Here is a 26,586-nt window from a genome sequence, read left to right on the forward strand (position 1 = left end):
TCCTGTGACTTACAAGCTGTCTTTGCCTCGGTATCTTCGAGTAACCAACTCAATTCATAGTTTTTTGCTTAAACCCCTGATTCTCAATCGCTTGCATTCTTCAAACTTCAAGTCTCTGAAGGTCCAAACCCAGCAAGGGGACGAATATAAGTCAAGAAAACCATTGATTCTCAGTGTTCTCACGGACATTTACAGTACTGGCAGGGATATGGTCCAGAAGAACTGGCATGGTTCCATGCTTCGGATGTTCACACTCCTGGTTGTATGCTGCTATCACCAGACAATGTCACCCTGCACTATAGAAAAATTGTCCCAGCTTTGATGAGGTCTGCCTCCTATAGTAGTAATGGTCAGGATTAACCAGGTAGGTGCACTTCTGGTTTGCAGAGCTGTCTCTCAAGCATGCAGAGTAAATGTGGACCTTGATGTGCGCAGGGCAGGCCATCAAGGTGGAAGACAAAGTGATCATTGCATCAAATGCGCATTGCATATGAGAACAATGGTAGAAAACAAGAGTAATCAAGCAAGTAGCTTTGTGACAGGGGTTGGGGAAACATGTACCAGCCAATAAATTAGATGAAGGAGGTCAACACCTTTAATTTAATTTGTTTTTTAATATTGCATTTAAAAAATATGTGAAGATTAAACATTTAAACAGTATGTAGCATTTATTTACACTATGAAAATAAAAAATAAAATAAAAAAAAGAACTGTATAGTTAACTGCATTCTATTTCATAAATATAAATATATACTCTTTATATTTTACTGGCTCATAGGGGGAAAAAAGGAATACAGTTAAACTTATCACAATATAAAATATTCTGTACCCAGAAAGGACATATTAGTAGCAACATTTCTAATTATGTGACAATATTGATAGTGTAACATATACAAGTATAACAAGATATAGGGCCTGACGAAGTTAGTGAGCCATATTTGCTCCAGGAGTACTGCGTGCATGTAAGACATACGTATGTTCCCCTATGTGCGCACCTGTGGGATTACGATATAAGATCGCCTTTACTTTGTGCACCTAGTTTTCAACTAGTCACCATCAGTGTGCACTTGAACCTACAATATACTAGGTTCAATAACATACGTCTCCAAACAAGTGAATATTCTCTTACGTCCAGCTCTGCATAGCTCACGGTTGTGTGTATATGCCCTCACCTACATAAGAACACCCTGTTACAACCCACTTACGCCTCTTTGGATGTAACTGTGTTCACGACTAGAAAGTGTACGATTCTGTATCACCCATGCTTGCGCGGGCTCAGTTTCGGAGCATAAAAGACATGCTCTGCAAACAGGGACGACAAACCCTGCATCAGCCCCATAGTCTGCTGGTAATGACTGTGTACTAAAGAAAAATAATAAAAAGTAGGAAAATCATTCTTATTAAAATGTAGCAAAAAATCATTTAGCTATAAGGTCAGGACAATTTATAACTAACAAAAAAATACAAATATGCAGAATAAAACTCCATATAAAAATCTATGTATATATCTTTCCTCAATCAGCTGAACTCTTTGTTTGTGGACAGGGAGTTGCCATGATAGCGTCTCTATTAACATTTGGTATTAGTGTATTGAATATGCTATTTCTATAAGAAGCAGATCTTGGCTTTGATTATTTTGGTTATCTAAAATGTAAATAGCTAATAGAATAAAGCTGTTATGTACATTACTGCTATAAGGCCGTCAGACCAAGCACGGTGTGGACCTAGTTGCTTTATGTACCATTTGTATTATTTATCCTTGATATTTACAGTAGATGGGCCTAATAAGATCCTTTAGTCACCTGTTCTACCCCCTATGGTACCCACTAAATAACTGTACACCTTCAGACAGCTTTAATTTACTGACTTCCCCATATGCATTTTATTAACTACATTCCTAAAATGTAACATAATCTGCTGCGTGTTTCTAATATATAAAGCACAGCAGATTATGTTAAACTTTAGGACAATTTAGTAGAGAAATGAAAATAAACAACCGCCTGTTTATAGACAGACATATCTGAAAAGCACAGAAGGAATATATAGGGGCAGATGTATTAAGCCTGGAGAAGTGATAAAGCAGTGATAAGTGTAAGGTGATAATGCACCAGCCAATCAGCTCCGAACTGTAAATTTACATATTGGAGCTGATTGGATGGTGCATTATCACCTTGCACTCATCACTGGTTTATACAGGCTTAATACATCTGCCCCTTATAGAGAGATAGAGCTTTGCAGTAGCAGTAGGAGCACATGTGCAAGCCAGTACAATAAAAGTGGTGTGAAGGTGGACAATCTATTTAAACAAACTTGACTACCACAGCTGTTTAGCTTTACAGGTTGAGTCTCTGATATCTGAATTGCTTGGGACTAGAATCATTTAGGATTTGGGGAGATTTTGGAATACCTAGTAAGTGGCAATTCGGCCATGAGAGCGGAGACAGCAACAGGATGCAAGATGGTCTGGCAGGTGCCGTGGGATGGTTCAGCGGGTTTTGTTGTATGGTTTGGTGGGGTGCAGGAGTGCAGGCAAAAATGTAGCCATGACCCCGGTGTCTGCTGCCACTCAGAATGGCTGCTAAACCATGCACAGTACCCCACTCATAGTTTATAGATATCAGACAACGTCATGACGTCAGGTCATGTGCCACAGCTGCATGAAAACTACGGTTTTTGGAATAGTTTGGATTTTAGACTATATGGATAAGGGAGACTCAACCGTGTACTGTAGCAAGTTTTTGTCGTTTTGGCAGCTCTGACATTGCTGCAGTTTTAGTATTTACGCATTGCTGGTGACATTGTGCATTTTCTCTAAAATATGGAATCATCCAGTAAACAAATAATAAGTTTTAGTTCCACTTTAAAAGTGACAAAATATAAATTATGCAAAGTCCTCTCAACGGTTTCTATGTTTTGTGGTCAGTAGAGCGCAAATATCCTCATCAAGAGCAAAGATGATGCAGCTTTTATATAATAGATGATCGTATCTTCTGCCGAATCACAATTCTTCTCTCATCCAGGTATCGGTTTGGAGAAGACATTACTGGAATGGTTCATGGTTTAAGAATATTTCACAGGATTAATGAGTTTATTGTTGTCCTGGGTCAAATTTTCCATCAGTGTCCTTCTCTTCAGAGCTTCTCTTTTGATAATTTGATAGTGACCGTTTTAACTTCTGTGTATTCTGCCAGAGCGTATTCACCACTACAAAGAGAACATTTGTTACTAGGCATAAATTGCAGTAGAACAATGCACATAGTGATCTATTCCTTTGGCACAACCTCATAACTACTGGCTGTGTGATTGGCCATATTTGTCAGTAACTAATATAGCTCATCATCTGGTAAGTCTTGTCTGACCCCCCAAAAATAATGCTATTGGCCACATGATGTTTATCAGTACTGTATGGTTGATAACCATAAACTCGGGCTTACATTGTCAACAGGGTATGCAGTTAGCATACCGATCGTCGGGATCCTGGCAGTCACAATACACATGCCGGGATCCTGATGGGGGCACCATACCGCTGCCAGTATACCGGCGAGGTAGGTGATTCCCTCACTATGGGTGTCCGCGACACCCATAGAGGGAGAATAGAACCTATGGCGAGCTTTGCACGCCACCGAGCCCGCAACGTGGCAAGCACAGTGAGCCCGCAAAGGGCTTTGTAGCGCTCGCCCCCCTGTCGGCATTCCACTGCTCGGGATGCCGATGACGGTATAATGACATTCGGCATCCTGAGCGGTAGTAAAGCATACCGAACCCGTCAACAGTACTCACTGTCCTGAATGATCCTTGAATATTGGCCATGATAGGTGATCATTTTGGGCCATCCAAAGCATTCTCCCTCCATAAATTTAGCATAAACACAGGGCTCTTATATGACAGTCAGGTAAATGCTGCCAAGGGCATAGGGCGATTCTAAGGTGGGTATAAGGCAACCAAGAGCAAGTAATGATGTACCTTGGCAAAACCATGTTGCACTGCAGGTGGGGCAGATGTAACACGTGCAGAGAGATTTAGATGTGAAAGAGGTGTCCAAACTCAGATCTAAATTGATGTGCAAATATAAATCTGTCCAGCATTGTGTATGATCAGTTCATACACAATCTCCCAGAGGAGGGCCGCACGGGCCAAACGCGTTGGAGCATCCATGGGCATACAGCATTTTGCACTTTCATAGTTTATGACCCACAATCCCAGAAGAATATACGCCACAAGTACGCAAGTGGCAGGAATAGGAAGTTGAAAGCAGGAAGAACACAGCACCAATGGCTATTGATGAGGATGGGAGAAAAGTGGCGGAAGGAAACCAGGTGAGTCCCTGCAGTGGAGGGGGTCCCGACAAAAGGTTCACACAAGCCTTAGCCGGTGGATCCCCTCCCCAGGCAACGACAGGCATGGTGCAAAGCTCCAGCCCACAACACTGCACTGTAATAAGGACATACTGTGGAAGCTGACACCGCAGCTGAGCCTGTCAGCCCGGAGCCCTTACTTAAAGCCCATCTCCTGTCCTCTGGCCCACGTTAATACCTTACAACAGCCGCAACTTAAAGCGCTGTATATTAACACTGTTCGGGAGCGGGACGCTGCCTCCGAACACCGGACATATCCTGCAGCATTGACTACTATACTATTGCAGAAACAGAGATACATTCTGATTTAAGTTACCTAGACTCAAGAGACAGCATATGTTTGCTTAAGAATTATTATGTAATAGTGTGTTTTCAGTCAGCATCACCACTATTGTAACATTGTTTTAATCATTTGCATCATATAAGTCAATTGTATATTCCAAAACACCAGAATTCTCTTATTGCCTATATAAGGCAAATGTTTATTTAAATCTATCTACAGGTATAGCATTACGACGTATGCCCATGAAAGTGGGAAAGTGCACCACAAACGTAAACCAGATTAATCACACCCAGGGACTGACCACAGTAAGAAACCTTTTACTCACATCGAATCACCTCTCATTACATGCAGCACACCCCATGCGCATATCAAGTAATTTCAGTGCGAAAATCTCCCCCTTTCTATTATGGTATATAAGCAAACAAAACCTTCCACTACATTTTATGTGACCAGTGAGGTCATTGGTCCTATCGACTTCATGATGTTGTCACTGAGAATGCTAGCAGTAGGTGATAGCTACACTTACAGTTCTCTGCCATTTCCTGACATTTTGAATCCTCCAAAGGGGGTCTGAGCATGGAGAGCGTTGTAACAGTTAATCCTGCAGGACAAATTAAAAGGTCGGTTTAGGACAAAAGGACAAATGATTTTATCTAAAATGGAATGTTACAGCGGCCATATACATGGTGAGTTTCTTTACTAATTTGCCCAATGTAAGTGTAACTTGTACTTTTGCTCATCATAAAAACTTATGCTTGTTCAATTGGGACTCTGGAGACTTCTGTCTTTTTATCCCATAGACTCCATTTTTATACTGAACTTCTTCCACCGGTGTGCCGGTGCATTTCAGGGTAACAGATCTATATAATGGTGCAACTGCAATACACTACCCACAAATCTGTGTTTTGGTGGTAATCTTAGTACCCTTACCTAATTCCTCTGGGTAACTAACTGTCAACCCCAGGCTGTGTGGCCAAACTGGCCACAAATACAGACTTTTTAGATGGCAGAAATGGATCTTGCATCATCAGCTGTCACACCAAGCACCATAGTTATCAGCGGAGTAATTCCCTCTGTGACTGCGCAATTTTATATCATCTTCAATTGGTTCTTTACATCAGTGATCTATTCTAAATACATCTGTGATAATGTCATGTGATTACATCATTATATAGAAACTGTACACTTAAACATAGAAATATAGAATGTGACGGCAGATAAGAACCACTTGGCCCATCTAGTCTGCCCCTTTTTAAACATATTGTTACCTCAACCCCTATTTGATCCTTAGGTCTTTGTAAGGAGATCCATTATGCTAATTCCAAGCATATTTAAATTGCTCTACTGTATTAGCCTCTTTCATCTCTCATGGGTGGCTATTCCACTTATCTACTACCCTTTCTGTGAAGTCATTTTTACTCATATTTCCCCTGAACCTCACCACTCCAGTTTCATTGCATGTCTTCGTGTTCTAATAAAACTTCTCTTCTTTTGAAGAATGTCTCCCTTCTGTACCTTATTAAAACCCTTCTTATATTTGAAAGTTTCCATCATGTTCCCCCTTTCCTTTAACTTTGACTAAACAAATATTTTTCTGGACATCTCATCTATCATAGAAACAGTGAGCTCAATTCAATCACTACCCTGCTCTGTGAGGGTATATGCCCGGACACTCACCACACGGTTCCAGACTGCAGGGCAGAGGCGACAGTCAGAGCTTTGTCCAAGCTCTCTGTAAACACTGCGGCTGTCAGTCCATACTCGGTGCTGTTTGCCCGCTGTATCACTTCCTCCAAGCTTTTGAATTTCAGAATAGATTGGACAGGTCCAAAAATCTGCAGCAAACAGAGGCATAGATTCTTGGTAATGGGTTATAATATGAGACAAGTGATTCTTACAAGTGATTTTTATAAACTAGTTATCCAAACATACAGCACTGTTATTCCCTCCAGTTTTTTTTAAATGCTCCATTATGTAAACCAACTTGTATTTTACATTTTCTGATCCTTTATGAAACTGAACACCGTAAAACATACAATTGTGTAGTGACTAGCATTACCGCATCCCAGCATTGTTGTCATGAGTTCTATTTCCGAACATGGCCCATCTGCATAGAGTTTGTTCTCCAGTGTAGTTGCATTAATTAAAAACCTCTATTTTTGATCTTCATGGATTCGGTTAAATCGGGCATGGTTCCCAAAGACTGGCGTATAGCGGTAGGTAGTGCCGATATTTAAAAAGGGGAGCAAAGCTGAACCAGGTAATTATAGACCAGTTAGTCTTACATCTATAGTGGGGAAAGTATTGGAAGGTATTCTTAGGGACAGTATTCAAAAGTTCCTTGAAGCAAATAAGGTCATTAAAAGGAACCAACATGGATTTGTGAAGGACATATCATGTCAGACCAACTTACTTGGCTTTTATGAAACAGTAAGTGCGAACCTGGATCAGGGTAAGGAGGTGGATATAATCTTTTTAGACTTTGCCAAAGCTTTCGACACTGTACCACACATGCGTCTTATCTACAAGCTACAAGAAATAGGGCTAGGGAGCACAATATGCACTTGGGTCAGTAATTGGTTAGATAATAGGGTGCAGCGCGTTGTGGTCAATGGATCATTTTCAAATTGGACTAAAGTACTAAGTGGTGTGCCACAAGGGTCTGTACTTGGACTACTTTTGTTCAACATTTTCATCAACAACCTAACAGTAGGTCTAGAGAGCATGGTATCAATTTTCGCAGACGATACCAAATTGTGTAAGGTTATAAATACGGAGGGGGATGCTGAGTCTCTTCAGAATGACTTAACTAAACTGGAAGCATGGGCAGCAAAATGGAGAATGAGATTCAACACAGACAAGTGTAAGGTAATGCACTGTGGGGGCAAGACCAAAAATAACACCTACATACTAAATGGGGTAATATTAGGGGATTCTGTACTGGAAAAAGACTTAGGGGTTCACATAGATAACAAATTAAGCAGCAGTACCTAAAGTAGGAGTGCAGCAAAGAAGGCTAATAAGACATTAGCATGCATAAAACGGGGAATTGATGCAAGGGACGAGAGTATTATACTCCCATTATATAAATCACTAGTGAGGCCTCATCTTGAATACTGTGTGCAGTTTTGGGCACCATATTACAAAAAGGATATCCTGGAGCTAGAAAAGGTTCAGAGGCGGGCGACCAAACTATTCAAGGGCATGGAGACGCTGGAATACGAGGAAAGGCTTGCAAGACTAGGCATGTTTACACTGGAAAAAAAGGCAACTAAGAGGGGACATGATCAACATCTACAAATATATAAGGGGTCAATACACAGAGCTTGGGAGGGACCTGTTTTCTATAAGATCAGCACAGAGGACACGTGGTCACTCGCTTAGGTTAGAGGAGAGGAGTATCCGCACATTGAGACGAAAAGGTTTTTTCACAGTAAGGACAATACGTGTTTGGAATTCCCTGCCTGAGAGAGTAGTAACTGCAGACTCAGTCAACACCTTTAAGAATGGGTTAGATAAATTCCTATTGGATAAAGATATTCAGGGTTATGGTGCGTAGGCACGCATTATAGTTAATATAACTAGTCCTAACATAAAAATAACTAGTCCTATAATAACACTGCATAGGAGACCACAAATAGGTTGAACTCGATGGGCAATTGTCTTTTTTCAACCTTAGTTACTATGTTAACATAAGCTGCATTTCTGGCTACATTGGTCAAAAATAGGATTTTGCATGCTTTATTTGCACAGCAGTTCCACTTTTTGGTTTTAAACATCAGGCGGGATGTAATGACGCTCGAGTTGGCCGGAGATACATGTTCCCGGATGAGCTCTGACTATTTTTTATAGCGGCAATCACTTACAGGACATGGTTTGGCCTTGTAAATGATTGCTGCTTTAAAAAACGTCTGCGTTCAGCCGGGAACCCGCACCTTCGGCCATGTCAGGCTTTATTACATCCGGACCATCTTCTGTTCCTTTATTTAGTTTGTGTTAGACTGAATTACCTCTTCCTTGGCTATCCTCATGTCATCTGTCACCTCGGAGAATACAGTGGGCTTAATGAAGAAACCTCGTTCTCCAGCTGAAGACCCACCGCACTCCAGTTTGGCTCCTTCATCCTTCCCGCTCTGTATGAGCTCCAAAATCTTGTTGAACTGCTTCTGGTCAACCTGAGGTTTGCAGAGATATGGTCACAGTCAGAAATGTGCTCAGGAGAACTCACGATGGACTTTTATACATCGCTCCATTTGTAGCATAGACAAAGAACCTGCTACATAACAACCACAAGACCACTTTTGTGGCCCACAGGAATCAGGAAGGTTACACTGGAACCCATGAGAGTAGGGGGCAGAAATGTATTACAGAGGTGAGATTCGGGGTGTGGGGGAGGGAATATGGCACATCACTATTGCGGCTGATTTAAATTGGTAACAAATCAAAACAGGTTGTGCTTAGACATACAATATGTATATATAATACAGACTTTGTTTCTCAGAAGAACAATGATGGACTGTCACCAGGAGAACTGCTGATATACATTGATGAGATATATAAAGAGATTGACCTTTGGGACAGTACAGACAAATGTCTCAATGTTTGGGTCTGATACATGGATGCATAATATGTGACTTCTCATATTTATGCTGATATTTATTTTAATAATGTTCTTAATAAATATTATAATTTTGAATAAATGGGTTTATCATTAGTAACCAATATTAATTCAAATATAACTAAGTTTAAAAAAAACATTTGACATTTATTATTATTTTTTTGCATTTTTTTGGGAGGCATATAGACCCTCATTCCGAGTTGTTCGCTCGCTAGCTACTTTTAGCAGAAATGCAAACACAAAGCCGCAGCCCTCTGGGAGTGTATCTTAGCATAGCAGAATTGCTAACAAGGGGGGTCATTCCAAGTTGTTCGCTCGCTAGCTGCTTTTAGCAGCATTGCACACGCTAGGCCGCCGCCCTCTGGGAGTGTATCTTAGCTTAGCAGAATTGCGAACGAAAGATTAGCAGAATTGCGAATAGAAATTTCTTAGCAGTTTCTGAGTAGCTCCAGACCTACTCACAGATTGCGATCAGCTCAGGCCTTTTTGTTCCTGGTTTGACGTCACACACACGCCCAGCGTTCAGCCAGCCACTCCCCCGTTTCTCCAGACACTCCCGAGTTTTTCCCTGACACGCCTGCGTTTTTCCGCACACTCCCAGAAAACGGCCAGTTTCCGCCCAGAAACACCCACTTCCTGTCAATCACACTCCGATCACTTCAACGATGAAAATTCTTCGTTCGGACGTGAGTAAATCTACTAAGTTTTGTGCTACAATACTTAGCGCATGCGCACTGCGTACCATGCACATGCGCATTTTTGCCTTAATCGCTCCGTTGCAACGAGCGAACAACTCGGAATGACCCCCAAAATATTAGCAATTGCTAACGAAAGATTAGCAATTCTGCTATTATTAGCAGAATTGCTAACGAAAGCAATTTTCTTGCAGTTTCTGAGTAGCTCCAGACCTACTCCTAGATTGCGATCACCTCAGTCCGTTTAGTTCCTGGTTTGACGTCACAAACACGCCCTGCGTTCAGCCAGCCACTCCTCCGTTTCTCCAGCCACTCCTGCGTTTTTACCTGGCACGCCTGCGTTTTTTAGCACACTCCCTGAAAATGGCCAGTTTCCGCCCAGAAACACCCACTTCCTGTCAATCAGCAGAGCGCTTGAAAAGCTTAGTTCGCCCGTGAGTAAAATAGCATAGTTTTGTGTAAATTTGCTTAGCGCGTGCGCCCTGCTGTGCATACGCATGCGCAGAACTGCTGGATTTTAGCCTATTAGCAATTCTGCTAAAATTAGCAGCGAGCAAATAACTCGGAATGAGGGCCATAATGCATTTAGAGTGACAGATGATTGTGTAATTTATCCCATAATATTTTATGGCACATATGCAAAAGATAGACAATGCTCATGATGATGACTTTTATTATAATGTTTTTTTCTTGTCATCTATTTATTATAAACAAATGTTTACTATTGTCATATATTTACCCATGGAAGGTCATGTTTCCAGTAAACCCAGATCTTTGTCAGTCTTTATTTTTTTGTTCATAATATTTACACTACATCAAGCCAATAGTTTGAAAGTCTTTCAATAAAGCAATAGATTGCAGATAAAATATTTCCCTTTATAGGTTGTTGTATACAAACTTCTCTGTCTGTACCTGAGGCCCCTGTTCAGTATTACAATCGAAGGGGTCCCCGAGAATCCGCTTCTTGGCATAATCCACACTTCGTGTGACAAATTCTGGGTACACGGCTTCCTCCACAAATACCCGGGAGGCTGCGGTACAGCACTGGCCTTGGTTGAAGAAGCCCCCCTGATGAGCACATTTCACAGCATGTTCCACTGTCGGCAGAGAGACAAGGGATTAGGACACCAGTATGCAGCCACAGCTATATTACTTATGTCGCAATCTGAACAATTTATAGTTTCCAATTATTCTATTATATCCCATTATTCTATGATATCTTTCATGAAACTCATTGGGGTGTATTCAAGTACCCACAAAGAAGCATTGGGAGCCGCAATTTTTGCCAGTGTTTCTTTGTTTTTTGTTTTTTTCACTGCATCCAATTAGGTCCCCCCCAAAAAAACCTTTTCACCCGAAAACACACAGGTTCAGTGAAACCTGTGTGTTTTTGGTAGACACAGCAAACGGGGCTGTTTTCGGGGATTTTGCTTCGCCTGCCTGAGGCAGGTGAAACAAAATCCCAGATAAGCCGTGCCTCGTGACGAATTATCAGGGCACATTGAATATCCCCTGGTGAGACAATTACACGCGATCAATAATCGCGGGTAATTGGACACCCCCATTGACTTAGGCTAAATCTCAGGGTCTCCGGGTTTAAGGGAAAAATCTCATCAGTTATCCATATTTCATGGAGGTTTTTTTTTTTTCTATTTTGCTGCTTAGTTGCTGCTGTTCTGTATATACTACTCACTCTACTGAATGTATGTCTCATAACACCAGAGTTGTCCTGTAACATATAGTGAGACTTCGGAATCTTCAGGTCTGTAATATGTGATCCTCCTCCAACAATTTCTGCCGTCAACTGTGGGAAACCGTTACCGGAAGACAGCGGAAATTGTTGGTGTTGGTGGGCGTGTTTCTCTAATAGATAAGGGTATAAATATCCGATTGTGTAACAGTGTCACTATGCTTCTGAAGAACGATATATGATCTGAAACGTTTTAACCTTGTTCTTATGTGAGTGTAATGTGTAAATAAAATCCCCTGTTTATGTGTAACAGTATTGCACTATGATCTCTTTTTTCTTGTCTTGAGATAAGAATTCTGTGGAAATATCTGGGCAAAGGGCCTAATTCAGTAAGGATAGCAAATTCTGCTAATTATGCATGCTGGGGGCAGCCCATCTCTGGGCAAGGCCGCCCAGCATGCTGACCACCACCTCCCCCACTTAGCGATTACACTGAAAGATATGAACAATCTCGTTCATTAATGAACGAGATATCAGTCATATCTTTCAGTGTGTATCCAGTGTGTACGGCCCTGCGCTCGTTCATTGCTGGTGCCGGCTCGTTTATGTTTGCAAGACAATATGGACAACCTCGTCCATATTAGCATGCAGGGCTATGGTACCGGGTGACGTCAGGTAGTGAAGAAACTTCACTACTCCCGTCACCCCTCCCTGCCACCAGGTCGCCCATCGGACACCTCGGCGGAAACTGCCAGATGAGGCACTGACTGATATTTTAATGTAAGGACATTTCTGAGACTGAACATTTGTTTGTTGCTATATGAGTGTGTGCCAGAGTAAAACAATCTTCTTTATTTATAAATGCCTATATTTTGTTGTCATCATTGTAAGATAAAGAAGTTACACAGTTTGGAATCATAGATGGTAACTCACAATCAGCATCTGCAAAGACAATGCATGGGTTTTTCCCCCCGAGTTCCAGAGTGACGCGTTTCAGATTGCTTGCAGAAGCCGCTTCTTTGATTAATTTGCCAACCTGGATGCATAAAGATCATGAGAAATACATTTCTGAAAGTGTGTTTTGTATTAAAATGTCCTATTTAGTTTTTGTTTTCCTTCTGCGCCATATTTGACAACTGCCAATGTTTTGCAACCAGTAACATATGTAGAATTCTGACATCTTACTAGCTCAATATCATATCTGGAACATTTATACTGCGTGTACAGAAATGTCACACTCTTAGGGGTATATTTACTAAGGTCCCGATTTTGACCGAGATGCCGTTTTTTCTTCAAAGTGTCATCTCGGTAATTTACTAAGCAAAAATCACGGCAGTGATGAGGGCATTCGTAATATTTTGGAAGTCCTAGGAAAAAATCACGAATCAATACACCATTGGTCAAATATGCCTGCAATTTGGTAGAAATCGGTCATTTACTAAAAAGTGCAAAACACAAACACTGCCGACAATAGCCAAACACTGCCGTGCTAAAATACAAATCGTGAAAAAGTGCTAAAAAAAACAGACCTGCTTTTTTATCCCGTGTTTGTATAGGCATGCACGGATCCATGAGATCCGTGCATGTTTATCAGTGGGAAGGGGTGGGAAATGTTATAATTTTTCAAAAAAAAAAATGCGTGGGGTCCCCCCTCCTAAACCAAACCAGCCTCGGGCTCTTTGAGCCGGCCCTGGTTGCAAAAATATGGGGGGGAAATTGACAGGGGTTCCCCCATATTTAAGCAACCAGCACCGGGCTCTGCGCCTGGTCCTGGTTCCAAAAATACGGGGGACAAAAAGCGTAGGGGTCCCCCGTATTTTTGAAACCAGCACCGGGCTCCACTAGCTGGACAGATAATGCCACAGCCGGGGGTCACTTTTATACAGTGCCTTGCGGCCGTGGCATCAAATATCCAACTAGTCACCCCTGGCCGGGGTACCCTGGGGGAGTGGGGACCCCTTCAATCAAGGGGTCCCCCCCCCCAGCCACCCAAGGGCCAGGGGTGAAGCCCGAGGCTGTCCCCCCCCATCCAATGGGCTGCGGATGGGGGGCTGATAGCCTTTGTGAAAAGTGTTTGATATTGTTTTTAGTAGCAGTACTACAAGGCCCAGCAAGCCTCCCCCGCAAGCTGGTACTTGGAGAACCACAAGTACCAGCATGCGGCGGGAAAACGGGCCCGCTGGTACCTGTAGTACTACTACTAAAAAAAAATACCCCAATAAAGACATCACAAACACACCTTGAAAGTATAACTTTAATACATACATGCACACCAACATACATACATACTTACCTATGTTCCCACGCAGGTCGGTCCTCTTCTCCAGTAGAATCCATGGTGTACCTGTAGAAAAAATTATACTCACATAATCCATGGTTGAAGGCTCCTCTGCTTGTAATCCTTTTGTAATCCACGTACTTGAAAAAATTAAAAAACGGATACCCGACCACGAACTGAAAGGGGACCCATGTTTTCAGGGTCCCCTTTCCCCGAATGCCAGAAACCCCCTCTGACTGATGTCTAAGTGGGTTTCTTCAGCCAATCAGGGAGCGCCACGTTGTGGCACCCTCCTGATCGGCTGTGTGCTCCTGTACTGTCTGATAGGCGGCACACGGCAGTGTTACAATGTAGCGCCTATGCGCTCCATTGTAACCAATGGTGGGAACTTTCAGGTCAGCGGTTGACCGAAAGTGACCTCACCGCTGACCTGAAAGTTCCCACCATTGGTTACAATGGCATTCCGCCGCATGCTGGTACTTGTGGTTCTCCAAGTACCAGCTTGCGGGGGAGGCTTGCTGGGCCTTGTAGTACTGCTACTAAAAACAATATCAAACACTTTTCACAAAGGCTATCAGCCCCCCATCCGCAGCCCATTGGATGGGGGGGAAAGCCTCGGGCTTCACCCCTGGCTCTTGGGTTGCTGGGGGGGACCCCTTGATTGAAGGGGTCCCCACTCCCCCAGAGTACCCCGGCCAGGGGTGACTAGTTGGATATTTGATGCCACGGCCGCAAGGCACTGTATAAAAGTGACCCCCGGCTGTGGCATTATCTGTCCAGCTAGTGGAGCCCGGTGCTGGTTTCAAAAATACGGGGGACCCCTAAGCTTTTTGTCCCCCGTATTTTTGGAACCAGGACCAGGCGCAGAGCCTGGTGCTGGTTGCTTAAATATGGGGGAACCCCTGTCAATTTTTCCCCCATATTTTTGCAACCAGGGCCGGCTCAAAGAGCCCGAGGCTGGGTTGGCTTAGGAGGGGGGACCACACGCAATTTTTTTTTAAAGTTTAAACATTTTTTTTTTTTTTTACAAGGTGCACAATGAAGCCCAGCACGGATCTCTCAGATCCGGCCGAGATTCATTGTATTAAAGTCGGCAGTGTTTTACAAGTCACTCACGTAAAACACTGCCTAAAAAAACGAATGACATCGACATCGGAAAAACCGAAAATGCAGAATACGGCAGCTTAGTAAATTAGTCGTAATCAATTCAAAAAGTTGCATATTTACACTTTCGATGTCATTCGTGATTGAACTTTGACCTCAAACGGGAAAATACGAATCTTAGTAAATTTACCCCTTAGAAAGGAAAACAGTGTTCATCGAGTCACTGCAGTTGGAGGCTGGCAAAAAGTGGCAATTCAAGGGTAAATGTCACTCAATGATCCTGATATGCAGCATTTTTTGTACCTGCTCCTTATTTAATCACTTTCTGTTAAGATGTCAAATTTCGAGACAGCTTAAAACATTTAATTCTGTTTTTTCTGTCCTATCATCACACAGAAAATTATTTTCTAAATCTAAGTTAATCATACCACATGCATTAATTTGTGAGAACACTAGATGGCGATCTCCTCATACCTAATCATTACAATTCTCTGAAGCCATTCAGGTTTTGTTTTTTTAACCAGGGCCTACATCAGTGGTTCCCAAACTCTGCCCTCAAAGCACCCTAACAGTCCAGTTTTTAAAGATATCTATAGTTGAGCATCGATGACTTAATTACTATCTCATTCATTTTTATTTTACCATCTGGGCACAACCATGGATATCCTTAAAACCTGGACTGTTAGGGTTCCCTGAGGATTTTTTGGAACCACTGGCTGACATAATGACCCTTGAAAATAATTAAGTAATACCATTCATTGAAACCATTCACAGTCCGCATACATAAAACAACTAATGCCATAACACAATAATAATACAAATAATAATACAAATAATAATAACTAGGTGACTCATCGCGCCCTAGGGGCGCTCTTCACACCGTCGCAAGGGACTACGCCCCCTTAACCCCTGCACGCCTTGCTTGCAAGCAATATTTGTATTATATGGAGTATTACCTGCATTCCTACTTGATAGTGGTTAAATATTGCACAACGAAAGGGCTTCAGATGAAGGGGACGTAGCCCCTTGGGAGGGGGCGGGGAAGTGGGTGCTCTGGATGGGTGAGGGGGTCCGGATGCGCTGTGGGTGGCGGAGGGGCGGGGGTGCCATGGGTGGGGGAGTGGCAGGTGCGGGGCTATTTGCGGATGGGGCAGGGTTTCCAGATACGCTGCGGGTGGGGGAGGGGCAGGTGCGGGGGTGCGGCGGATGGGGGAGGGGGTCCGGAGGGGCTGTGGGTGGTGGAGAAGCGGGTGCGGGGGTGCCGCGGGTGGGGTAGTGGGTCCGGAACCGCCGTGGGTGGGGAAGGGATGGGCAAGGGAGTGCCGCGGATGGGGCGAATGGGGAAGGGGGTCCGGGGGCGCTGCAGGTGGTTGAGGGGCGGTTGCGGGGGTGCCGTGGTTGGGGGAGGGGCGGGTGCGGTGGTTGGGGAAGGGGGTCTGGGAGAGCTGCGAATGGGGGTGGGGCAGTTGCGGGGGTGCCGCGGGTGGGGGAGAGTCGTGTGCGGGGTGCCACGGATGGGGAAGGGGGTCCGTGGGCGCTGCGGGTGGGAGAGGGGCGGTTGCGGGGGTGCCGCGGGTGGGGGAGTGGCGAGTGCGAATTAGATGCCCTCTGGATGCCTCCCCCAGCCCAAGTGACCGGGCACCACCATTGTCCACAGCAGAATGGCACCAAATATGGAGGAAGCTGCAATGTGTGCCCTGAGCAGCGAGGGGAGGACATCCTCAGCCCCCAGACAGCCTGGCAGTAAGCCGCAGCATCCCCCACTCCCTCTCTCTGGCGGGGGGGTGCTACGTGACTGGTGGGCAGGGCGTGAGCTGGCACCAGGGAGGGGGTAGGGCAGGGCCTGTGTGACACCTCCCCCTCCTCTGCTGCTGCTGTGTTTTCTTCACACCACTCCTCCTCCCCCCTCTGCGGACGCAGGAGTGGGGGGCTCTGACGGGGATCCTGCTGCACCAGAAGAAGGCGTGGATGGGCTCTGCGAAAGTCAGGGGCAGCAGGTGTGCGGGAGCTGGGGCCTTTATGGGCATACAGGGTTTACAGGCCAGCGAGGGGGACTGCTGCTGTGCATTGCTCTGTGCTGTGTAGCACGCTGAGCAGATGGCGGCGGAGGGCTGTGATTGTGCTGCGACTGTCACGGGGCACCGCCGTTGCTGCTGCTATCCCCGTCGCGCCCCCCCCTGTGCACGCCCGCCGCACCGAGGACGGGGAGAGATGGATGACAGATGGACAGCTGACGCCCCCTCCCTGTGCCACCGGGTTGCCGCTCCCCCCTCCTTGCACGCCTGGATCCTGCATTGCTCTAATCTCCTGAGCTACTCTGGCAGCAGGCTGGAGATCCCGGGTATGGGTCCTATCTATTAGGCCAGATCTGTGATTATGATTCCGCCCAGAGCTATGACTCCGCCCAGCGTTATACACACAGGCACAAAGTCACAGATCTGGCCTATTATATAGGAGATATGTCAATCAGAGATATGTATGGGAAATGTAGGTAGGTGCAGACCTGTAAGAATGTACTGCTCTAAATCAATTCCATACATTGGCATACATGCTCAGGAAAAAGTAAAAGGAACCTAGAAGGAAATGATGAGGAATGTATTTATGTACGGAACCTAGAAGGAAATGATGAGGAATATATTTATGTACAGTAGTGGTGCTGTGTAAAAGTACAATTACAGCTAATACCTAAAAGAAAAAAAAACACGTAATGACTGGTATACAGATGTGTCCTCATACATTATTATTGTAGTCGAACCAAACAGCGCCTCTCCGCGCTCCAGGCCCTGTGTTACCCTGCTGGTATCGTCCTTCTTATTTGCAAATTTTACCCAAAAATGAGTACTGGGGCACACCAGGAGACTGGTTGATTCATTTGATATCCGACACTTGTATAACCGACACTTGTATATCTGTGTGCAACTGACTCTGAATCTGTAAACAAAGCAGCCATGGCTTTTTTTCCATTGTGTTACTGTACGTATACAGACTCAGTTGCTCACAGATAGACAAGTGTTCAGTGGCGTAACTAGGGGTCCGCAGCCACTGTGGTCGCTTGGAGGCGCGCAGGGCTGCGGGGCGCCATAGCCGCCGCCACTGATTTCTGCAGGGAAGGACACGGAGGGCACAGCGCGCGCCTCTCCTGTGTGTCCCTCCTGGGTCTCCGGCGGCAGCGGCGTGTCTGTTAAATGAAGTACCCGTTCGTGAGCTCTGATTGGCTCCCGAACCGTCACTTCATTTAACAGACGCCGGAGGGACACACAGGAGAGGCGCGCACTGTGGAGCATATTTGCGGGGGAGCATATTTGGCACGGGGGGGGGGGGGGATATTTGGCACTGGGGGAGCATATTTGGCACTGGGGGGGGGGCATATTTGGTACTGGGGGAGAATTTATGGCACTTGGGGGGCCATATTTGGTACTGGGGGAGCATTTATGGCACTTGGGGGGGGGGCATATTTGGCACTGGGGGAGCATATTTGGCCCTGGGGGAGCATATTTGGCACTGGGGGAGCATATTTGGCACTGGGGGGGAATATTTGGCACGGGGGGTATATGTGTACCTGGCACTGGGGGAGGGGGCATATTTAACACTGGGGGTATATGTGTACCTGGCACTGGGGGGGCATATTTGGCACTGGGGCATATGTGTACCTGACACTGTGGGGGAATATCTGGCACTGGGGGCATATGTGGCACTGGGAGCACAGCCCTAGCAACAAGCATTACCCCCTGGTTACAAGCAAAACACCCAGCTCATGAAATCCCTGGCAACAAGCATTACCAAAGCAACGAGCATGACACCCAGCACATGATACCTCTGGCAACAAGCATAACACCTACCGCATGAAACCCCTGGCAACGAGCATGACACCCTGAGCATGAAAACCCCTGTCACTGTGCATGGAACCAAGAGCATGAAACCCCTGGCAACGAGCAGGTAATTTAATAGTAATTAGAAGCCTTACTGTAGGACTTAATGTGTAATGGACATTGCGGTGTGTATCATAATGTGTCACAGGCATTACGGTGTGTGGCATACTATATGACGGGCATTGTGTTATGTGGTATAATGTCTCAGGGGCATTGCAATTTGTGGCATAATGTATAACGGGCATTGCGGTGTGTGGCATAGGGTATAACAGGCATTGCGGTATGTGTCACAGGCATTACGGTGTGTGGTATACTATATCACGGGCATTGTGGTATGTGGTATAATGTCTCAGGGGCATTGAAGTGTGTGGCATATTGTATAACGGGCATTGCGGTGTGTGGTATAGGGTATAACGGGCATTGCGGTATGTGTCACAGGCATTACGGTGTGTGGTATACTATATCACGGGCATTGTTGTATGTGGTATAATGTCTCTGGGGCATTGCAGTGTGTGGCATAATGTATCACGGACATTGCAGTGTGTGTCATAATGTGTCACAGGCATTGTATGTGCTATAATGTATCAGGGGCATTGCAGTGTGTAGCATAATGTATAACGGGCATTGCGATTCCTGTCATAATGTGTCACAGGCATTACAGTGTGTGGCATAATGTGTCGGGGGCATTGCAGTGTGTGGCATAATGTATACTGGGGATTACTATAAGGAGGAAACATGACAAATAATGTAAGGGGCATGAATCAGGATTTTTTTTTTTTCATGTGGTGGCCAACGTCTGGGCGTGCAGGTTGCAAAACTGGGGTATAAGGTAGTCTTTTCCTGCAATGAAACGCCCCTTTATGCAAAGCCATGCCCATTTCAGCAAGGCCACACCCTTTTTTTGTGGCACACGCAGATTCATCGCTTCACTAGTGCATATATTGGGGGGGGGAGGGGGCGCCAGATAATTTTTTGGCTTGGGGGAGAAAAATGACTAGTTACGCAACTGCAAGTGTTGCATATCAAATGAATCAGCACAGTCTCCTGGTGTGTACCAGTCATATCGCACTGTAACTAGGATGCATTTTCAGGTAAAAAAAGATGCCAGACACTAGCAGAGTCGCACAGGACATGGCGGTTCATACGCGCCAGGCTTCTCCTGTCACATGGTGTATTGAGGCTAGTTGAATGAGGACACATCTGTAAATTGAAAATGATTGCACTCATGTAACCTGATGTTTGCTGAGCCCACACCACGTTTCTTTGAGTGACAACTAATCTGACAGGTATAGAAAGAAACCTGCTCTTACTGATCCAGTCAGTTCCTGTCTTTTAAGAATCGGAATTCTGGAAAAATAAGCGAGTTAATTGACAGGCACCTAGAACAGAAAACCCGGACACATGGGAGTTTTAGGCTAATGTATAGTTGTAGTAGTTGCTATTTTTGAGTTAGAAAATATTAAACTCACATTCACACTTGCAACATTATTCTCCTGTAGGTCTATATTTACTAGCACTTACTTCTGTGGAGCCAGTAAAAGCTATTTTGTCAACGTCATTGTGGTGAGAGATGGCCGAGCCGGCTGTGGGGCCAAATCCTGGCACAATATTAACTACCCCAGGAGGGAACCCAGCCTGTAAGAATCGGAAAAGAAAGACAATAGCCAATGTATAATCTAGAAACATCAGGCAATACTCCTCTACAGTGTACTGGTCTGATCTGTTGATATGTAGAGCACGTCAGTTCTTGACAGATCAGACACATCTCAGACACAGCAGACCTACCTCTTTGATTAATGACCCGATGTAGAGGGATGTGAGAGGTGTCTGCTCGGCCGGCTTTATCACCAGCGTGTTCCCACAGCACAGAGCTGGTGCCATCTTCCAGATCAGCATCATAAGAGGAAAGTTCCACTGAAACATGACCATGTGTATGACAGTATTAGATGGGAGGTGGCCCTATAACATGTGCTGTAAGCCTCATCCCGATCCCATATACGATGTTTACTTACAGGTGTGATGGCCCCGCACACTCCCACCGGCTCATGTACCGTGTAGCAGAGATAACTTTCATCTAAAAGAACACAGTATTATGCTATGATACAAAGAAAACTACACAGGTCAGTACTGATGAAAGCTCGTGAAGACTTGGCAGGAGATGAAACCTGCCACTATGTTTTCTTTACTGTGTGTGCCAGGATTGTAGATTTCACAGGGTCTGCAGTTCAGCTCCACACTGCAAGAGGGAGTGTTTATACCCATCAGGAGTGGAAAGTGGAGACACTTCCAAAATGTGATCTTTGTTGCTAAATGCAACACCGTGCGACCGACAACTAGCACAACAGTTTGTGTTTCGGCGAAGATAAATGCTTGGCAAGAGATTAAACTAAATGCAGTCATTATGAGTTGGCTCGGTGCTTAAGAGAACTGACTGTAAAGCAGTTACATTAGTATACTGTCAACTCTCCCCTATAATTACAGTGTTGATATGTCACTATTCAGTGTACAACACTACTGATATAGACGGCAGTATTCATGAGAATTAAAATAAGAATTTACTTACCGATAATTCTATTTCTCGTAGTCCGTAGTGGATGCTGGGGACTCCGTCAGGACCATGGGGATTAGCGGCTCCGCAGGAGACAGGGCACAAAAATAAAGCTTTAGGATCAGGTGGTGTGCACTGGCTCCTCCCCCTATGACCCTCCTCCAAGCCTCAGTTAGGATACTGTGCCCGGACGAGCGTACACAATAAGGAAGGATCTTGAATCCCGTGTAAGACTCATACCAGCCACACCAATCACACCGTACAACTTGTGATCTGAACCCAGTTAACAGTATGACAAAACGTAGGAGCCTCTGAACAGACGGCTCACAACAATAACAACCCGATTTTTTTGTAACAATAACTATGTACAAGTATTGCAGACAATCCGCACTTGGGATGGGCGCCCAGCATCCACTACGGACTACGAGAAATAGAATTATCGGTAAGTAAATTCTTATTTTCTCTAACGTCCTAAGTGGATGCTGGGGACTCCGTCAGGACCATGGGGATTATACCAAAGCTCCCAAACGGGCGGGAGAGTGCGGATGACCCTGCAGCACCGAATGAGAGACTCCATGTCCTCCTCAGCCAGGGTATCAAATTTGTAGAATTAAGCAAACGTGTTTGCCCCTGACCAAGTAAATGCTCAGCAAAGTTGTAAAGCCGAGACCCCTCAGGCAGTCGCCCAAGATGAGCCCACTTCCTTGTGGAATGGGCTTTTTCTGATTTTGTCTGTGGCAAGCCTGCCACAGAATGAGCAAGCTGAATTGTACTACAAATCCAGCGAGCAATCGTCTGTTTAGAAGCAGGAGCACCCATCTTGTTGGGTGCATACAGGCTAAACAGCGAGTCAGATTTTCTGACTCCAGTCGTCCTGGAAACATATATTTTTAGGGCCCTGACAACGTCAAGTAACTTGGAGTCCTCCAAGTCCCTAGTAGCCGCAGGTACCACAATAGGTTGGTTCATGTGAAAAACAGAAAACACCTTAAGGAGAAATTGAGGACGAGTCCTCAATTCTGCCCTGTCAGAATGAAAAATTAAGTAAGGGCTTTTATATGATAAAGCCGCCCATTCTGACACACGCCTGGCTGAAGCCAGGGCTAATACAATCTTCACCTTCCATGTGAAATATTTTAAGTCCACAGTGGTGAGTGGATCAAACCAATGTGACTTTAGGAAACTCAAAACAACATTGAGATCCCAAGGTGCCACTGGGGGCACAAAAGGAGGCTGTATATGCAGTACCCCTTTTACAAACGTCTGAACTTCAGGCACTGAAGCCAGTTCTTTCTGGAATAAATTTGACAGGGTCGAAATTTGAACCTTAATGGACCCTAATTTTAGGCCCATAGACAGTCCTGTTTTCAGGAAATGTAGGAAACGACCCAGTTGGAATTCCTCTGTAGGGACCTTCTTGGCCTCACACCACGCAACATATTTTCGCCAATTGCGGTGAAAATGTTTTGCGGTTACATCCTTCCTGGCTTCGACCAGGGTAGGGATGACTTCATCTGGAATGCCCTTTCAGGATCCGGCGTTCAACTGCCATGCCGTCAAACGCAGCCGCGGTAAGTCTTGGAACAGACAAGGCCCCTGCTGGAGCAGGTCCTTTCTTAAAGGTAGAGGCCACGGTTCTTCCGTGAGAATCTCTTGACATTCCGGGTACCAAGTCCTTCTTGACCCATCCGGAACCACGAGTATCGTTCTTACTCATCTCCTTGATGCTCAGTACTTTTGGTATGAGATGCATAGGAGGGAACACATACCATGACTGGTACACCCACAGTGTTACCAGAGCGTCCACCGCTATTGCCTGAGGGTCCCTTGACCTGGCGCAATATCTGTCTAGTTTTTTGTTCAGGCGGGACGCCATCATGTCCACCTTTGGTTTTTCCCAACGGTTTACAATCATGTGGAAGACTTCCCGCTGAAGTCCCCACTCTCCCGGGTGGAGGTTATGCTGAGGAAGTCTGCTTCCCAGTTTTCCACTCCCGGAATTAACACTGCTGAGAGTGTTATCACATGATTTTTCGCCCAGCGAAGAATCCTTGCAGTTTCTGCCATTTCCCTCCTGCTTCTTGTGCCGCCCTGTTTTCGTGGGCGACTGCCGTGATGTTGTCCCACTGGATCAATACCGGCTGACCTTGAAGCAGAGGTCTTGCTAAGCTTAGAGCCTTGTAAATTGGCCTTAGCTCCAGTATATTTATGTGGAGAGAAGTCTCCAGACTTGATCACACTCCCTGGAAATTTTTTCCTTGTGTGACTGCTCCCCAGCCACTCAGGCTGGCATCCGTGGTCACCAGGACCCAGTCCTGAATGCCGAATCTGCGGCCCTTTCATAGATGAGCACTCTGCAGCCACCGCAGAAGAAACACCCTTGTCCTTGGAGACAGGGTTATCCGCTGATGCATCTGAAGATGCGATCCGGACCATTTTCCCAGCAGATCCCACTGAAAGGTTCTTGCGTGAAATCTACCGAACGGGATCGCTTTGTAAGGAACCACCATTTTTCACAGGACCCTTTGTGCAATGATGCACTGATACTTTTCCTGGTTTTAGGAGGTTCCTGACTAGCTCGGATAACTCCCTGGCTTTCTTCTCCGGGAGAAAACATCCTTTTCTGGACTGTGTCCAGAATCATCCCTAGGAACATTAGACGTGTCGTCGGAAAAAGCTGCGATTTTGGAATATTTAGAATCCACTCGTGCTGTCGTAGAACTACTTGAGATAGTGCTACTCCGACCGCCAACTGTTCTCTGGACCTTGCCCTTATCAGGAAAGCGTCCATATTTCTTTTTTTGGAAGAATCATCATTTCGGCCATTACCTTGGTAAAGACCCGGGGTGCCGTGGACAATCCAAACGGCAGCGTCTGAACTGATAGTGACAGTTCTGTACCACGAACCTGAGATACCCTTGGTGAGAAAAGCAAAATTTGGACTTGTAGGTAAGCGTCCCTGATATCCAGTGACACCATATCGTCCTGGTTCGCTATCACTGCTCTGAGTGACTCCATCTTGATTTGAACCCTTGTATGTAATTGTTCAAATCTTTTAGATCTCACCGAGCCGTTTGGCTTCAGTACCACAATATAGTGTGGAATAATACCCCTTCCCTTGTTGTAGGAGGGGTACTTTGATTATCACGTGCTGGGAATACAGCCTGTGAATTTTTTTCCAATACTGCCTCCCTGTCGGAGGGAGACGTTGGTAAAGCAGACTTCAGGAACTTGTGAGGGGAAGATGTCTCGAATTTCCAATGTACACCTGGGATACTACGTGTAGGATCCAGGAGTCCACTTGCGAGTGAGCCCACTGCGTGCTGAAACTCTTGAGATGACCCCCCACCGCACCTGAGTCCGCTTGTATGGCCCCAGCGTCATGCTGCGGACTTGGCAGAAGCTGTGGAGGACTTCTGTTCCTGGGAATGGGCTGCCTGCTGCAGTCTTCTTCCCTTTCCTCTAACCCTGGGCAGATATGACTGGCCTTTTGCCCGCCTGCCTTTATGGGTACGAAAGGACTGAGACTGAAAAGACTGTGTCCTTTTCTGCTGAGATGTGACTTGGGGTAACAAAAGTGGATTTTCCAGCTGTTGCCATGGCCACCAGGTCCGATGGACCGCCCCTTTATACGGCAATACTTCCATGTGCCATCTGGAATCTGCATCACCTGACCACTGTCGTGTCTATAAACATCGTCTGGCAGATATGGACATCACATCTACTCTTGATGCCAGAATGCAAATATCCCTCTGCGCATCTCGCATATATAGAAATGCATCCTTAAAATGCTCTATAGTCAATAAAATATTGTTCCTGTCAAGGGTATCAATATTTTCAGTCAGGAAATCCGACCAAGCCCCCCCAGCGCTGCACATCCAGGCTGAGGCGATTGCTGGTCGTAGTATAACACCAGTATGTGTGTATATACTTCTTAGGATATTTTTCAGCTTCCTATCAGCTGGCTCCTTGAGGGCGGCCGTTTCTGGAGACGGTAACGCCACTTGTTTTTATAAGCGTGTGAGCGCCTTATCCACCCTAAGGTGTGTTTCCCAACTCGCCCTCACTTCTGGCGGGAAAAGGTATACCTCCAATAATTTTCCATCGGAGGAAACCCACGTATCATCACACACTTTAATTTATCTGATTCAGGAAAAACTACAAGTAGATTATTCCCACCCTACATAATACCCTTATTTGTGGTACTTGTAGTATCAGAAATATGTAACACCTCCTTCATTGCCCTTAACATGTAACGTGTGGCCCTAAAGGAAAATACGTTTGTTTCTTCACCGTCGACACTGAAGTCAGTGTCCGTGTCTGTGTCTGTGTCGACCAACTGAGGTAAATGGGCGTTTTTACAAGCCCCTGACGGTGTCTGAGACGCCTGGACAGGTACTAATTTGTTTGCCGGCCGTCTCATGTCGTCAACCGACCTTGCATCGTGTTGACATTATCACGTAATTCCTAAATAAGCCATCCATTCCGGTGTCGACTCCCTAGAGAGTGACATCACCCATACAGGCAATTTGCTCCGCCTCCTCACCAACATCGTCCTCCTACATGTCGACACACACGTACCGACACACAGCACACACACAGGGAATGCTCTGATAGAGGACAGGACCCCACTAGCCCTTTGGGGAGACAGAGGGAGAGTTTGCCAGCACACACCAAAAACGCTATAATTATACAGGGACGACCCCTTATACAAGTGTTTTCCCTTATAGCATTTTCACATATGTAATCATATCGCCAAATAAGTGCCCCCCCTCTCTGTTTTAACCCTGTTTCTGTAGTGCAGTGCAGGGGAGAGCCTGGGAGCCTTCCTCTCAGCAGAGCTGAGCAGGAAAATGGCGCCGTGTGCTGAGGAGAATAGGCCCCGCCCCCTAAAACGGCGGGCTCTTCTCCCGGAGTTTGTGAGATCTGGCAGGGGTTAAATACATTCATATAGCCTCAAGGGCTATATGTGATGTATTTTAGCCATAAAAAAGGTATAATACATTGCTGCCCAGAGCGCCCCCCCCAGCGCCCTGCACCCTCAGTGACCGCTGGTATGAAGTGTGCTGACAACAATGGCGCACAGCTGCAGTGCTGTGCGCTACCTTATGAAGACTGAAAGTCTTCTGCCGCCTGTTTCTGGACC

General features: G+C 45.4%; 1 protein-coding gene across 1 annotated transcript in view; it reads right to left on the bottom strand.

Annotated features, from left to right (window-relative positions):
• Window positions 1–643: 643 nt before the first annotated feature.
• The window catches only part of ALDH1A3 (aldehyde dehydrogenase 1 family member A3), a 58,501-nt gene continuing 32,558 nt past the window's right edge, over window positions 644–26,586 (bottom strand). Inside the window, exons 5-13 of the mRNA XM_063925661.1 lie at window positions 20,905–20,966; window positions 20,678–20,806; window positions 20,414–20,527; window positions 12,575–12,677; window positions 10,864–11,048; window positions 8,649–8,813; window positions 6,316–6,473; window positions 5,165–5,239; window positions 644–3,204 (exon numbers count right to left, since the gene is read on the bottom strand). Of these exons, the coding sequence (XP_063781731.1) occupies window positions 3,132–3,204; window positions 5,165–5,239; window positions 6,316–6,473; window positions 8,649–8,813; window positions 10,864–11,048; window positions 12,575–12,677; window positions 20,414–20,527; window positions 20,678–20,806; window positions 20,905–20,966 (1,064 nt within the window). The 3' untranslated portion in view covers window positions 644–3,131. The remainder of the gene's footprint in view (window positions 3,205–5,164; window positions 5,240–6,315; window positions 6,474–8,648; window positions 8,814–10,863; window positions 11,049–12,574; window positions 12,678–20,413; window positions 20,528–20,677; window positions 20,807–20,904; window positions 20,967–26,586) is intronic.

This window comes from Pseudophryne corroboree, chromosome 6 (assembly GCF_028390025.1).
Source record: "Pseudophryne corroboree isolate aPseCor3 chromosome 6, aPseCor3.hap2, whole genome shotgun sequence".
Taxonomy (NCBI): domain Eukaryota; kingdom Metazoa; phylum Chordata; class Amphibia; order Anura; family Myobatrachidae; genus Pseudophryne; species Pseudophryne corroboree.